At 45.7% G+C, this 16,960-nt stretch overlaps 1 protein-coding gene across 1 annotated transcript in view; it reads right to left on the bottom strand.

Moving 5' to 3' along the window:
• Positions 1-14,202, bottom strand: part of DTNBP1 (dystrobrevin binding protein 1) — a 100,482-nt gene extending 86,280 nt beyond the window's left edge. Inside the window, exons 1-3 of the mRNA XM_052648682.1 lie at positions 14,078-14,202; positions 2,877-2,930; positions 1,746-1,796 (exon numbers count right to left, since the gene is read on the bottom strand). Coding sequence (XP_052504642.1) covers positions 1,746-1,796; positions 2,877-2,930; positions 14,078-14,133 — 161 coding nt within the window. The 5' untranslated portion in view covers positions 14,134-14,202. The remainder of the gene's footprint in view (positions 1-1,745; positions 1,797-2,876; positions 2,931-14,077) is intronic.
• Between the last annotated feature and the right edge of the window lie 2,758 nt (positions 14,203-16,960).

The following is a 16,960-nucleotide window of genomic DNA, read 5'->3' on the forward strand; positions in this document are numbered from 1 at the left end:
GAAAACGGAAAGCAACGGGCAGGCATAGCTGATTGTGCCATGACACACGCAGATAAGGCGAAGGAGCGTACCTTCTACTGCACACACGGCTACCACTTGGCCATTAGATGCCACGTCACTAGATACAGAACTGCAGATGATAACACATGCAAACCATACACGTATTTTCATAACAGCTGAGTTTTAATTTAAAGCATAACATTCATGCTTTTAAAGTGCATAATTCACAGCATATTCACAGAGTTGGGGCAACTATCACCACTGATTCCAAAACATTTCATCATCCTGAAAAGAAACCCCATATCCATTAGCAGTCATTACTCATTCCCCTCTCTTCTCCAAATCTTGGCAAACACTATCCTTCTGCCTGTTCCGGACATAGCATCTCAATAGAACCGTACACTATGTGCCTTTTTTGTTCAATCCTCGCATTTAGCGCAATGTTTTTAAGTTTTATTCAAGATGTGCAAGATGTAGTGTGCCTCAGCACTTCATTCCATTTTGTGGCTGAATAATGTTCCATTGTGTGGAGACACCAAATTATTCATTCATCCTTTGATGAGTATTTGTGCTGTTTCTACTTTTTGGCTATTATGAATGATATTGCTTTATGAATGATACTGGGGTTCCCCCGTGGCTCATGTGGTAAAGAATCCGCCTTCAATGCGAGAGACCTGGGTTCGATCCCTGGGTTGGGAAGATCCCCTGGAGGAGGGCATGGAACCCATTCCAGTATCCTAGCCTGGAGAATCCCCATGGACAGGGCAGCCTGAATGAAAGATACTCCTATTATGCACATTTGTGTGCAAATTTTGACATAAATGTAAGTTTTCAATTCTTTTGGTGTGAATTTGCTGGATCACATGGTAATTCTACTCTTAACTTTTTGAGAAAACTAACAAACTGTTTTTCACAGCAGCTGTGCCATTTTACACTCCCACCAGAAGAGCATAAGGGTTCTAACTTCTCCACATCTTTGCCAACACTTGTTGTTTGTCTTTTGGATTATAGGCATGCTAGTGGGTATGAGTGGTATCTCACTGCGGTTGTGGTTTGCCCTTCCCCTTGTGACTAACGAAGTTGAGAAATTTTTTCATGCGCTTATTCACCATTTGCTCATCTTTTTTACAGAAATGTCTATTCAAATCATTTGCCTATTTCTTCACTGGGTTGTTTGTCTTTTTACTGTTGAGTTATAAAAGTTACTTATAGTCTAGATACAAGTACCTCAAAAGATGTGTAATTTGCAAATATTTTCTCCCCTTCTATGGATTGTTCTTTCACTTTCTTGATAGTATTCTTTAAAGAGCAAAAGGTTTTAATTTTGATAAAGTCCAATTCATCCTTTTTCCCTTTGTCACTTATGCTTTTGATGTCATCTAAGAAAATCATGTACTTGCACATCAACAGAAATGGATTGGAGAAGAAATGGTATAAAATTAAGAATCAAAGTAAGAAAATTATTGAGGACTCAAATCCAGAGTCAATTTTCTTGCAACAAAGAAACCACAAACATAATACAAGCACATGATAAAGTTATCGGTTAGTATATATAATAGTGATCAATATGCTCAAAATCTGAATGGCCTTTGTATTAATCAGTGAAATAAATGTAAAAGCCCCTGAGGGACACAATCTCTATGTTAAGGTAAAAATTTAGTTGTTTTAAGGTGTCTATCTCTAGAATTATAAAACACTTTTAGATAACAGAAGCATAACCTTTTTATTTAAATGAAAACACTTACCTGCTAAGTAATTCTAGTCCAGCAGAGTACTTCGGCAAACATGGGACAGTCCTGCCAAAAGAAACACTTATTTTATTAAAAACTGATGCTGCTTTAGGCCAACTTACAAAAAGTTACACACAATAATTTTGATGCTATCAATCATAATGTGGAATATTTTTAAATCGTTAATGACAACTGATCTAAACTTTTATAAAAACGTACTATTATTCCAAAGTTGTTGTTTAGTCACTAAGTTGTGTCCGACTCCCTGGCAACGCTATGGACTGTAGCCCACCAGGCTCCTCTGTCCACGGGATTTCCCAGACAAGAATACTGGAGTGGGTTGCCATTTCCTTCTCCAGGGGATCTTCCTGAGCCAGGGATCAAACCTGTGTCTCCTGCTTTGGCAGGTGGGTTCTTTACCAATGAGCCACTGGGAAAGCCCCTATTCCAGAGTTAATATACTGCAACATACTATTAGCCATCACTTTGCCCTGCAGATTTTTAGCACACTATAATACAATAAACACTTTAACAGAATTCTAGCTAACAAGAACATTTCTTTAAAGCTCCTTATCTCTAGGTTTTTAAAAAACATTTTGGCTGTGCCAAATGGCACGCAGGATCTTAGTTCCCTCACCAGGGATGCAACCTGTGCTCCCTGCACTGTCAGCGTGGAGTCTTAACCACTGCATCGCCAGGGAAGTCCCCACTGCTAGCCTTAAAGTGAAATTTAGTAGTGTGCGTTATTCATTTTAAAAAATGAACAAAGCACTGCACAATACTAGTGTTTTCATATAAAACAGACAACACAGCTGAAGAGGCTCACTTGCCAAGTACTGTTTCATTAATAATTTGCTTCTCAACAATGGAGAACTTTTACTTTGCTCTTAATATACAAATAAAAATGATTAATTGTGATCAAATAATCACCGACTGTCATAGAGTAAAACAATTACCTGTCACTTTTTCAACCATTTTACAGTTTTATCAGAAAAATTTCCAGGGTTAGCAAATTTAGAAAGAATCAATAAACTGTTTAGCCAGATGCACGCAACAGATGTAAAATACATTAATTATACTATCATGACTATAACCAAAAATTGTATGGAATTTAAGTCATAGTAAATTAAAACAGCACATGCTTACCTGGGTTTGTTTTTTACTTTAGCTTCTCTTGACTTGTCACTTAAAGTCTTCAGCCTATAATTCAACCAGTATAAAATATCACATTTTTACAGTTTAAGAAATTTTCAAATGCAAATTTCATAGCTGGTAAAATTTCTGGTTGGAAGTCAATACTTTTTTAAGAAAGAATTAAGACAACAAATATTTGTACACTGTACATAAGACACAAGTGGAAAATTTACAGCAAATATTTTTATATTTTTCTTGCCCCAAATCCCTTTTCTAGAAACGTTTCCTAAATATGACTGGACTAAAGAAGCATCACTACTCTGGAAACATCAGAAAAAAGACAGTGGCCCCCATATGTGAACTTGATCAGTAATAATACTATCTAAGCAGCACATTTTACAAAATTTATTTTTACTTGAAGGATCATTGCTTTACAGCATCATGCTGGTTTCTTCTATACATCAACATGAATCAGCCGTAAGTATACACATGTCCCCTCCCTCTTCAACCTCCCTCCAACCTCCCACCCCATCCCAGCCCTCTAGGTCGTTACAGAGGCCATGATTTGAGTTCTCCGAGTCATACAGCAAATTCCCCGTGGCTACCTATTCTACATATCGCAGAGTATGTTTCCATGCTACTCTCTCCATTTGTCCCACCCTCTTCTCCCCCCAACTCCACCCAGCCCCCTCTATGTCCATAAGTCTGTTTTCTTTGTCTAACCAACACATTTTAAAGTGATACTATACTAAGCACTCTCTAAGTGCCAACATTCTGAGCAATTTTAGCTATTGATAAAAAGCTTCTAAAATACATTACAAACCTCTTTCATTAAAGAGGAGTTGGTACATTTTCTGATAATTTAGGGTCATTATCATGAACACCACTGACTGCATTTCACAACAAAACAGTACATTCCTTAGATGTTTCTGAGCTAGGAATGCCTCGTCATTTGCCAACCTGAAACCAATCTACAGTGGTTTGGGGAGTCTGTTCAGGATCCTATAGCAGTTTTTTAAAAATTTAAATTTTTTGTCTCTACCACTGGTCATCGTATCAGCTACTATTTAACTGCTTCTACTAGCTATTCAACTATAGCAGCCTGAGTGAGTGCTAAGTCGTTTCAGTGACTCTTTGCGACCCTATGGACTGTAACCTGCCGGGCTCCTCTGTCCATGGGATTCTCCAGACAAGAATACTGGAGTGGGTTGCCGTGTCCTCCTCCAGGGGATCTTCCCATCCCAGTGATCGAACCCGCATCTTATACGTCTCCTGCATTGGCAGGCAGGGTTGTTTTTTTTTTTTTTTACCACTAGTGCCACCTGGGAAGCCTGCTGCTGCTGCTGCTAAGTCGCTTCAGTCGTTTCCGACTCTGTGCGACCCCATAAATGGCAGCCAATCAGGCTCCACAGTCCCTGGGATTCTCCAGGCAAGAACACTGGAGCGGATTGCCATTTCCTTCTCCAACGCATGAAAGTGAAAAGTGAAAGTGAAGTCACTCTACTCCCCTTCTATTTGCTTTTTTAAATTATTGGGCTGGAAAAAATAAATGGGCTAAAAATGCATATGTAAGAAAATTAAATAAGCTTTTCTATATGTAAAACCTGAAGGTCATAAACTTTGTATTATATATATGTGTGTGTGTATATATATATATATATATTTTTTTTTTTTTTTTTAACTTCACCAGCCCATTTTTACCTACTTTTGACTTGGACTCTATCATATAACAGTCAAAAAGGGAGAACTCAATTATGAGATATTCCCGCATACAATGAAGACATCTGGACATGTTCTTCTTAATCTGATTACTTCTACAAATATTCACTTCTAAACAGTTGAAGGGTAGGCCACAGTACCCCAGCTAGCCCCACAAAGCCTTCGTAAAGCGGACACAGGAGCTGCCTCCTTACGATGCTCTACTGCAACCTGCCAGAAGCTGTCCTAGCGTGCCAGCTGAGTTGCCCTGTCCCAGCCCACCAGCTGAGTTGCCCTGTCCCAGCCCACCAGCTGAGTTGCCCTGTCCCAGCCCACCAGCTGAGTTGCCCTGTCCCAGCCCACCGGCTGACTCTCCTAGAATGCCCAACCCTCTGCTGTGCACAGCTGTACATGTACGCCTGACAGAGTCATCCAACTTTTTGGTCGACGGTGCCTAGCTCAAAATCAGAACGGGACTTCCAATATCAAATGCCATTTTATATTTTTCTTGCCCCAAATCCCTTTTCTAGAAATATTTCCTAAATATGACTGGACTAAAGAAGCCTCACTATTCTGGAAACATCAGAAAAAAGAGAGTGGCCCCCATTTTTCAACAAGTTTAGTATCAATTTCACACCAAGACTTTTAAAAATATTATTCTATGCTCTTTTTCAAAAACTAAAATATTGATGAGATCAATTCCTCTACAATGTTAAAAAAGAAAAAAAAGACTTAGCAATCTCTTTAATACACAACTATGTGTAGACATCTCTCCAGATGAGCTGAATTTAGAAAGTCTTACCTGTCCTAGAAAAACAATAAAAAATTTCGAGCTTATCTTGGAAACCAGTAAATCCAGTTTAGACTAAGATTAAGCAACAGCTCAAGAAAGTTATTTTGACAGCCATTCAACCATTTCCACTCCAAAATCCGAGAAAGGCACTTGGTTGTGACATCTCAGGTAGAACTGTACTAGAACAAATGGACACAGCAGTGCATTATAGTCAAAATGACTCTAGTATTATTTTCAGTGATTTGGGACAATTCATATGGTAACAAGGATATTGAAGCAAACTGCTAAGACCATCTTTGGACCATTCATTATACAACCGAGAAAATCTCTAGGTTAGTATTTCAAATATTTATTTCTGAAAAAAACTAAATTCTCAATTGTAATGTATCAAATTTGGGGTTCTCCTCCACACTTCCCCAAAAGAAAGAAAAAATTGGTTTGGAATGAAACAGAAAAGAGGAAGCTTACAGGCAGCTGAAACTAAAATTATTGGAAGGGTGAGTAAGCTTCCCCAGGTGGCTCCTCAACAACCATCTGCTTTAAAAAATTGGTTTTTAACCAACTATAATGTGTGGAACTTATTTGATCTGGATTTGAACAAATCAACTGTAAAAAGATACTTTTAAGAACTAGGAAATTTGATTTTGGACTGGATAATTGATAATATCATAGAATTAGTATTAATTTTGTTAGGTATGATATTGGCATTGCATTTATATAATGTATTTTTTTAAAGATGAAAACTGATTTATGAGAGAGGTGAGAACTAAGTCTGAGGTTTACTCTATAAACAGTGTTAGTCACTCAGTCATGTCCGAGTCTTTGAGATTCCATGGACTGTAGCCCACCAGGCTCCTCTGTCCACAGGATTCTCCAGGCAAGAATACTGGAGTGGGCTGCCATGCCCTCCTCCAGGGGATCTTCTCAACCCAGGGATTGAACCCAGGTCTTCTGAACTGCAGGTGGATTCTTTACCATCTGAGCCACCAGGAAAGCTCATACTCTATAACTAAGGGAGAGACTGAGTAAATGTGATAATAATTAACTGTTATATATGAATAACGTATATATGGGGCTCACTGTACATATTTTTGTAAATGTTTAAAACATTATTTTAAAAAAAGTTTGGGGATTCCCCTGGACACTCAGTGGTTAAGAATCCTCCTGCCAATGCTGGAGGCATGGGTTTGATTCCTGGTCTGTAAAGATCCCACATGCTATGGGACAACTACATCCATGCGCCACAACTACTGAGCCTGCGCTCTAGAGCCCGGCAGCCGCAACAACTCAGTCCACGCACCGCAACTACTGAGCCTGCGCTCTAGAGCCCGGCAGCCGCAACAACTCAGTCCACGCACCGCAACTACTGAGCCTGCGCTCTAGAGCCCGGCAGCCGCAACAACTCAGTCCACGCACCGCAACTACTGAGCCTGCGCTCTAGAGCCCGGCAGCCGCAACAACTCAGTCCACGCACCGCAACTACTGAGCCTGCGCTCTAGAGCCCGGCAGCCGCAACAGCTGAGTCCACGCACCGCAACTACTGAGCCTGCGCTCTAGAGCCCGGCAGCCGCAACAACTCAGTCCACGCACCGCAACTACTGAGCCTGCGCTCTAGAGCCCGGCAGCCGCAACAACTCAGTCCACGCACCGCAACTACTGAGCCTGCGCTCTAGAGCCCGGCAGCCGCAACAGCTGAGTCCACGCACCGCAACTACTGAGCCTGCGCTCTAGAGCCCGGCAGCCGCAACAACTCAGTCCACGCACCGCAACTACTGAGCCTGAGCTCTAGAGCCCGGGAGCCACAAGAGAAGCCACCTCAATGAGAAGCCCCTGCAACTTGAGAGTAGCCTCTGCTTGCCGCAACTAAAGAGCTCGCATAGCAACACCCAGCACAGCCAAATAATAGATATAAAAGTTTTTCAAAGTTTTCATAACAAAAAACAGTCTTGTAGACATTCATCTTTTCTTATCACACCTTTTTCATGTAAATCATCAATATGCCACATTCAGAATAGAAACTGCTGGAGAAAACAAAGTAGCAAGAAGAAAGTTGGAAACAGTGAAAAAAGTTAAGGAAAGGATAAAAATAGTCAATGTTTAACACTTTTTAAGTTGAAAATGTAACAAGTAATCTTCCCAAAAGAAAAAAGGTCCTTTCTGAAGTACATACTCCAAACCCAGAATTCAACTGGCAGGAGCTTACCATTTTTATCTGGGGAGAACTCTTAAGTTTCTCACAGTGATTCTGGGCTGGAAACAACCCATTAATCAAGTCCCACAGTGTCTTGCCACGCTGAGAAGGAAATACTGGTCTGAGTGCAATTCCCCAGTTTCCTAAACCATAAAATAGAAGTATTATACTGACCGTAATGATTTGCCACAAGAATTAAAGGAAATTCCGAATATGACTCTGGCAGCAGGCTGTAACTGTAAATTACAGAGGCAATTCAAAGAAAAAATATAATAAAAATGATCATGAAGTATAATAAAAATGGTAACCATCAAGAAAGCAGCTATGTACATCACAGGGCCAAGGTAAAATAAAACAGAGATCCCCCAATCCACCAGTTCCCATAGAAGGCTTCTCCTCCGTTCCTAGCCTTCTTCCCAACACAGCACAGCCTCAGGGAGACAGGCGTGCCACAGCGTGAGTGTGGTCACACACAGACTTCGAAGTGAGCCACCTCTCAATTGTTTCCCACTCAAAGCAACCAACGTGCGCTTCAGAGTCCGAAACACTTGCTTTCAAATTCATCATCACACTACAATATTTTGAGATTGTTTCAAAGACTGACCTTTGTTTGACCATAGCACATTTATTTTCTTTAAACTTTCCGGAAAATACTAAGATGGAGACATCTTCTTGAGAAATGGAGATAACTAGCAAAACCTCTTAGACAAAAAGCTTAAAAAGTAGTTTCACAGAATGAAAGGTGGAGCTCGGCAATGACTGCTGGGCAGGAAATGGCTTTCTGGGCCTGACTCGACGGGATGGGGGACCTCGATGGCATTCCACTTATTTGCACTTCAATGTCCTACTCATCTAAGCCCATCAGCTATTATGAAAGGCCAGGGTGACTGCTTTAAAACACCACAACATGTATTAATTAGCATATTTTGTCCTATAACATTTTCACGCCTCTATTATTTTGAATTTAAATTCTATTTATGAATACAAATCCAATCTATTATATGGTCCCCATTAACTTTTTTGTTTTAACTCAAAATCAGGAAACACAAAAGCATCCATCACACCTAAAAGTGCACAGGACCCCAAGGCTCTGGCGGCTGAGAGACTCACGCAAAAGTCAGGAAGGGGAGAGGACTGTACGCTGTCTCTATTCTAATCACCCTAGAATGCACCCAGTCGGTCCCGACCTCTTTCCTCAGTGTTTCCTGAATTTCCTGCTGCCTCTTGGACTTCGAGACACACTCCCTTGTCAACTGCTCCTTCTCTCTCAAAGCTCCTCAACGTCTCTGTTGGTAAACGACATCACTATCTAAGATACTCCAAAACTGAGATCCTCAGTTTCTTCACCCTTTTTCACTTGCTAGTCTCATTTTTTTATGAAATCGACCAGTGCCTGTCATTATTCCTTCTGTCAAATTTCCACCAGCACTGCCTTTTCATCATCTCTCATTTGCTCCATAATTATAGCCTCCTAAATAATCTCTGTTTCCCATCTCTAGTCCTCCCATCACCCTGCCTCTCAAATTATTCTTCCACAAATACAAGTAGGCTCAGGCTGCTCCCCTCCAGAAAAACCTTCAGAAGATTAGTCAACCTAAAAATAAGCCATGACCATCCTATATAAGACAGCAATCCTCCCAGCCCCACCCAACCCCTGAACCTGCTTTGTTTTCAGCAACAGTACTACTGACCTAGATTTTCGGCCTCCTGCCAGTCGAGTCGGAGAAGGCAATGGCACCCCACTCCAGTACTCTTGCCTGGAAGATCCCATGGATGGAGGAGCCTGGGGGGCTGCAGTCCATGGAGTCGCTCAGAGTCGGACACGACTGAGCGACTTCACTTTCACTTTTCACTTTCCTGCATTGGAGAAGGAAATGGCAACCCACTCCAGTGTTCTTGCCTGGAGAATCCCAGGGACAGGGGAGCCTGGTGGGCTGCCGTCTATGGGGTCACACAGAGTCGGATACGACTGAAGTGACTTAGCAGCAGCAGCCAGTCGAGTGTGGGCAGAGCCATTACTTGCTGTCTGGTGTGCATTCTCTGCCGTAACTCTAGTACTCATCAACAGGTGTTAAGTGTTAGCTGCTCACTTGCATCTGCATCTTTGCGACCCCATGGACTCCAGCCCACCAGGTCCCTCTGTCCACGGAATTCTCCAGGCAAGAATGCTGGAGGGGGTAGCCATTGCCTTCTGCAACAGGTCTTCCCAACTCAGTGACTGAACCTGGGTCTCCTGCATTGCAGGCATAGTGCTATAGCATGGCAGCTACTAGGGAAGCCCCATCAACAGGTAAGTGCTCAATAAATATTTTCTAAATGAATTAATTTGCAAAGCACTGATGACGCTCTATTATCAGACACTAAACTTCCATTCCAGGTTCCTCTCCCACAAGAGTTTCATCTCTGAAATCCCTCAGCCAAATCTAGCCTCATCTCTCCTCATTCTTCCAGGCCAGTCTAGAAGTCAGCTCTTCTTTGAAGCATCTCAACTAATGACTCCTCTGAGCTCACAATCCATATCACCTGTATCTTCCACATTCACTTCCTTCTGCTTTGCTTTGTGTTACCGCCAGGCTAGGGCATTTGGAGAGCAGACACAGTTTTTGTCAAGCTTGTAGCTCCAGGATCTGGCTAAACACACAGACACTGGCAAAGAGCAGGCAAAACTGGGCATGTGGCCTCCTATCTTTTTTTTTTTAGTAAAATGAAAAAAACTTCTATGATAAGACTTTGACTTCCTAGACTGGTGTCTGACACTTGGTAGGAACTCAGTAATAAGTCAAATTGAATATTAAGGTTTTTTCCCCTGTTTATATTAAAAGGTAAGTAATCAAGTTGATTGGACTTCCCTGGAAGCTCAGACGAAAAAGCGTCTGCCTACACTGCGAAGACCCAGGTTCAATCCTTGGGTCGGGAAGATCCTCTGGAGAAGGAAATGGCAACCCACTCCAGCACTCTTGCCTGGAAAATTCCATGGACGGAGGAGCGTGGTAGGCTATAGTCCATGGGGTCGCAAAGGGGTGGACACGATTGAGCAACATCACTCACTCAGTCAAGGAAGAGCCAGCAAAGCAACATCACTCACTCAGTCAAGGAAGAGCCAGCATTAAACCTCACCATTTCACCACACTGTGAACGGGACTGTTGGATGCTCTCCTTTGAGGTTATGATACTGCCGGAGAGAAGAGAAATGAGCACAGCAGGCAGGGCCCGAGGTCAGGGCAGCTTGGGGGCTCTGACCAGAGAGAAGGAAACACCCACTGTCTAGTTGCAACAAGTAACAACTGTGAACTGCTATTCCTCCCTATCCAAAAGCACCCAGAGCATTACAGGCAGGAAATGCCAGCCAGTGACAGGCAGCTGTAAACCCTTGGTAAATCTGATTTTCACTTTCCTGAAGGGGTTTGCACGCCTGAATACATCAATCCTCAGGCTGTGGGTCATTACTGCTCTGAAGGTTTTTTTTAAAAAATCAAAGACCAGAGCAGATTTGAAGAAAGTGCTGCAGTGTGTCCAAAAGTTTCCCTCAGAGTTCAAGCCAGTCCTTAAACAGCAGAGGTTCTCTGTGAACTCTCCAAAAGGCTCCCAGAGCTCCGGGGGACATAAACCCAGGTGAGGATGCACGTAGGCGAGGGGCAGACAGTGAAGCTGGGAGCCAGTCCCGTCTGTCCCTCAGCCCCTGCACCAGATAACCGCCCAGTTAGCCCAGAAGGAAAGCAACATAATTTCTAGGCTTATTTTGACTTTGACATAACTATTATGATGAATAAAATTTGATGAAAAAAGATCTTGAGTCCATGGACAACCTACAGTCCCTTGAAGCTGACTTTTTCCTAAGTTTGAATGGAAGGTTGAAATTCAGTGTTCACACATGCTTTAACCACTAATGTGGCATTCTCCCAAGAAGGCAATGGCAACCCACTCCAGTACTCTTGCCTGGAAAATCCCATGGATGGAGGAGCCTGGTGGGCTGCAGTCCATGGGGTCGGGAAGTTGGGCACGACTGAGAGACTTCACTTGCACGCATAGGAGAAGGAAATGGCAACCCACTCCAGTGTTCTTGCCTGGAGCATCCCAAGGACGGGGGAGCCCGGTGGGCTGCCATCTATGGGGTCGTACAGAGTTGGACACAACTGAAGCGACTTAGCAGCAGTAGCAGTGGCATTCTCTTGTAAGCCTGATAAAGAATATTCCTATATACTTGAAAAACAGTAAACTGCCTATGTTTCAGCTCCAGTTATATGAATTTCCAGAAACTAAAAATGAGCAGAAAAGTCTCTGAAGACAGGCTGTTGCTCTGGGCTACCATGAAGCTCCACAGTGAAAGGGCTCAGGGAAGCACCCACCTTTCCACTACTGAGTTCCGAGGGCAACCCTAATGGTAGACGTTCCAGTTATTTTGTAAGCGAGCTGCTCTGGCATCTATGGGCACCAATAGCAAGTGTTCTAAAGGAATGCTAGGTCCAGTCTGGTGGTTTTGAGAGGCAAGGGCCACATTGCTTTCATCTCTGAATCCCTCAGTGCCTTCATGCAATATACATGTACTGCTGTGTTTAATTTCACCTTGAGCAGGAGTGATTTCTCTGCCAGGTGACAGGCTCACGGCACACACTGCTGGTCCAATGGCTTGTCAGCTCAGAGTGACCTGTACAAGGAAGCCCATGAAGGGCCTTCACAGAATGGAAGCCCCCTCAGGATTTCCTATCCCAAACTGGCCCCAGTTTCCGTCATGCTTCAGGTAAATTCAGTTTTCAAGAAGGCGTTCTAACCAGATCCCCTCCACCCTTATCTGTAACTCAACCCTCAACTCAGGTTTTCCAGATCTCCCAGGATGGTCTGGGAGAATCCATATTCCTAGGTGAGTTGAACCTTCTCGAGCAAAGTTCAAAGAACGAATGGGTTCAGAGGCAACCACCTGACCTGTAAAGCTTCAGTAGCTGTAACTCTCAGAAGATAGAATGTTACTCATCACGGAATTTCTTGAGGTAATGACAGGAGGGCTGTACCAGATGGGCTTATCTGCGACGTACTGTTCTCCTGCTACCACTGAAGCATTACACCCCAACGTTTCAATAATTTACATTCTGAAAATAAGTTAGTTTTTAAATTTAAAAGGGGGGGCGGGGAATCAAGCATGCAACCAATCAAGCACAGGGTCAATCAATGACTCCTAGGACATCTACAATTACCATTCCTAAGGACCCCAAACCAAGACCACCAAAAATGCTTTACACGTAAGTGCTCAAGTATTCGCCTGTTACTGCTGCGGCTGCTAAGTCGCTTCAGTCGTGTGCGACCCCATAGACGGCAGCCCACCAGGTTCCCCCGTCCCTGGGATTCTCCAGGCAAGAACACTGGAGTGGGTTGCCATTTCCTTCTCCAATGTTACTGCTCAGCACCTAAGAGGTAAACCATATAAACATTTTTGTCCACTAAGACACAACTGTAGCTAACATCTTTCTCATCAGAAACGTAAACCATGACGGAGAGGCCCTCATAGGGAGAGCTTTCGTCAACGGATCCGTAATCTAAAGGGGACAGACTTATCCTTTATCAAAGTGACACCCTTTGGGAAGAAATGGAAAAGTTGAATTAAGCACTAACAACAACAGTGACGCAACGTGAGTGCGTTTTACACGTTAGTTCATTCATCCTCACAATAACCCTGTGAGATGAGAACCATCTTCATCATCCCCGTTGTTTTACTGGTCGCAGAGAGTGAGGCAGAGAAACTTGCAGAAACGCGTTGGCTTAAATGGTAGATAGAGGGAAGATCCCAGGGCCCCTGGCGTTAGAGTCTACGCCAAACTGGAATCACCTGGGCGGGGGTGGTCTTTCGAACCCCCATCCTCAGCCTGGTGTAGCTGGTAGCCTTTGCCACCCGGGCACGCACCGGGATGGTTGCCAGGAGATTCCAAGCAAAGTTCGGGAACCGCTAGGTCCGCGTGCGTGTCACCACTAGGGCATGAACAGGATCGCCAGTTCTGGCGTTTCTCTGGCCCGAGAGTTTCTCTTCACTGAGGCGCTGAACCCGAGGTAGAGAGAGAAATCAAAAGGGGAAGAAAAGGCGCTCAGCCTCCGCGCGCGGGGGCGGACAAAACGCCCGCAGGGCCCCGGCCGTCTGGAGGGGGTGGCGGCCCGAGCCGGCAGGGGTCTCGGCGGCGTGGGAGGGGGCGCAGGGTCGCCGTCCCTCGTGGGGGCGGGAGCGCGCTCGCCTCTCACCCGACCCCTCTCGGGCCGGCCGGATCTGCCGGGGAACGGTCGCCCGACCCTCGGCCGCCCGCAGCCTTCCGCACCCCCTCCCCGCCCGGCCCGCGGGTCTGAGCCTGCCCGGCGGGATCTAAGTTACTTCGTGCGGCCGGGCCGACGCCGGAAAGTTGGCTACTGTCCCCGCCCGGGCGCGGATGGGAGGCCAGCGGTTGGGTGAGGGGAGTGGCGGGCGCGAGATGAGACCCCGGGTGCGCGGAGGCGGCGTCCCGGCTCCCCGGCCCGGCCGTGCGGGCCCCTTTCCGTCCCCCACCGTGTACCCACCCGGAGGTGAAATCCTGCTGCACGCTCAGCAGCCGCTCGCGCAGGGTCTCCAGCATCGCCGCCGCGTCTCCGCTGCTCAGGCCACCGCCGCCCCCCTCACCTGTCACCTCACGCCCCGCGGCCCGGCCGGCCCCGCCCCCCGCCCTTGCTCGTCCCCGCGGCGCGGCCCTTCCGCGTCCCCGCCCCGACCCCGCGCGCCGGCCCCGCCCCCAATCCCGCCCTTGCCTGCCCGTGCGGCGCGACCTTTCCGCGTTCCCGCCCCGCTCTTGCTCGCCCCCGCGGCCGGCCCCGCCCCCCGCCCTTGCTCGTCCCCGCGGCGCGGCCCCTTCCGCGTTCCCGCCCCGCCCCACGCCGGCCCGCGCAGCCGCAGTGGGGCGCGCCGGCTCGGGCTGCGGGAAAAGGGGGCGGCCCTTCCCCGCCGGCGGAGACTGCACGCCGCTCTGACGCCTTGTTCTCGCCCGAGCCAGGCCCGCTGCCTTTCCTCTTTAAAATAGAAGCGGTCGCGTCAAAGAACGCTTTACATTCAGCGGTTCCTTGAGGGAGTGGACTTGTCGCGGACACTCCCCTGGGCTCTGGTTCCAGGATCTGAGCCCGCTGGCTCTGACCTTGGATGATGAAAGTTAACCACTCAGAGCTTCGGTTTTTTTCGATGAGAAAGTGGCGACTGTTCCGACCGCCTGACTTTCCATTCTTCTGGTCAGCCTGTCCCAGCAGGCTTTCGGGCCTTCGCACCGAAGGCGGCGGCCTTTGTCGTGTCACCCGTGGCTTCCACTTGCTACTTCTCTGATTTTTTTCTCGCCCTCTTGGTGGTTCTCATGCCATCCCTTATCCCAGTCTTAAGACTCCATACTTGCACGTTCTCAGTCCATTCCTCCTCCTCCTGTCTTAACTGCTTCTCCAGAGGCTGCATCTGCAGCCTCCCGCCCTTCTCCTTGTATGCTCTCTGCCTGGGTTTTTCTATCCATTACAGTGCGGTAAATTCTATCAAGGCACGGGTGACGCCCGAGATCTCCATCTTCAGCCCAGTCCTCCCTCCCCCTCCTTCAGTTCACACCAATTAACTCCACCTATATCCAACAACCATCTCCAAACCCAAAACACCAAAAACTGAAAATGTGATTGCAAGCTCACTTTCGAACCTAATCCTAGCCTCTTCCATTTCATTAAGTGGCACCACCATCCACCTGGTAGCTCAAGTTAAGCCACCCGAAATTACTCAGTTCTTTTCCCCATCTGCTGAATATTAATTCATCAAGTCCATTCAACTCTACTTCTAAAGTATTGCTAGAACCTGCTCCTCTTTCTCTGTCTTCACTAAAATCACCCTGGTCCAAGACACCATCTTTCACCAGGAATACTGAAGGATCTGATTCTCCTCTTTCACCATGAACACCCCCATAACGCATTCTAGACACAAGAGCCAAAGAGAATTATTTTAAAAGAGCAATCAGATCATGTTGCTTTCCTACTTTAAATCCTTCTGTGCTTTTAGGAAAAAAGTCGAACTCCTCACTGGGCTTACAAAGTCTGAAAATTTGAACCCTTCCTGACCTTCTACCTAAAGTACTACTCACCTGTCATTCCTTGACACTTAAGCCACACTAAGAAACTCCAGTACTTTGGCCACCTCATGCGAAGAGTTGACTCATTGGAAAGGACTTTGATGTTGGGAGGGATTGGGGGCAGGAGGAGAAGGGGATGACAGAGGATGAGATGGCTGGATGGCATCACTGATTGATGGACGAGAATCTGAGTGAACTCCGGTAGTTGGTGATGGACAGAGAGGCCTGGCGTGCTGCGATTCATGGGGTCGCAAAGAGTCAGACATGACTGAGTGACTGAACTGAACTGAACTGAATCTTTGGTGTGTTGTGTGTTCCCTGAAAATCCTAGGTTCATTTCCTAGGCCTTTTCACAAGTTTTCTCCAAATTATCCCACCACTGGCTCCTTTGTGGCATTCGATCTCAGCTTAAATATCATCCTCTAGTGTAGATCTTTTCTGATCATTCCAGTTACTGGCCCAATCACTTCCTATATATCCTGTTTCTCAACTTAGTACATGACACTATCTGACAATTTATTTAGTAATTGCTTAATTAAGAAAAAGTTATCTGGGGCTTCCCTGGTGGTCCAGTGGTTAAGAATCTGCCTTGCAATGTAAGGGACACTAGTTCAATCCCTCGTCCCGGAAGATCCCGCATGCTGCCGGGAAACTGAGTCTGTATGCCAGAACTACCGAAGCCCTCAAGCCCTAGATCCCATGCTTCACAGCAGGAGCCACTGCGATGGGAAGTCCATGCGCCACCACCAGAGAGTAGCCCTTGCTCGTCATAACTAGAGACAGCTCTGGCTCGCCCAACAGTGAAGACCCAGCACAGCCAAAAATAGATAGATATTTTAAAAGGAAGAAGTTGTTTATTTGCTCACACATTTATTTTAAAACGGGGTCTGAGACTAGGGTGAGGTGGGTAAGGCAGGTGTAAAACTTAAGGGGGAACTAAAAACCTTAATAAATCAAGATAAATAATATTTAAATGCAACATTCAGAAAGTTTTAAATAACGAAAAAAATTGTGATGAACAAAATATCAACATTTTAAAGACAGGATCTACTAGGGGCTGAGATTGAATGAGGCAAGTGAGAGGGGCTGTGTGAGGATAGGCTTTTCCTGGCGGAGCCGTGGTGACTATTCTGATTAGTGGTTTAGGGAATTAGGGACCTGGCACCTTCCTCTCTTTTTCTTGGGTGCAAACATCCAGTAAAGAACAGCCATTCTTCTCCATAAGGACAGGCTGCCGGGCGAGGAGACTGTGGCGACCTGTCCTTTCTGTGACTGGGTAGACAGGTCTTATCCTGAGGTTCTGTAATAGGAGTTTTGCTTG

The sequence above is a fragment of the Budorcas taxicolor genome, chromosome 11 (assembly GCF_023091745.1).
Source record: "Budorcas taxicolor isolate Tak-1 chromosome 11, Takin1.1, whole genome shotgun sequence".
Classification (NCBI taxonomy): domain Eukaryota; kingdom Metazoa; phylum Chordata; class Mammalia; order Artiodactyla; family Bovidae; genus Budorcas; species Budorcas taxicolor.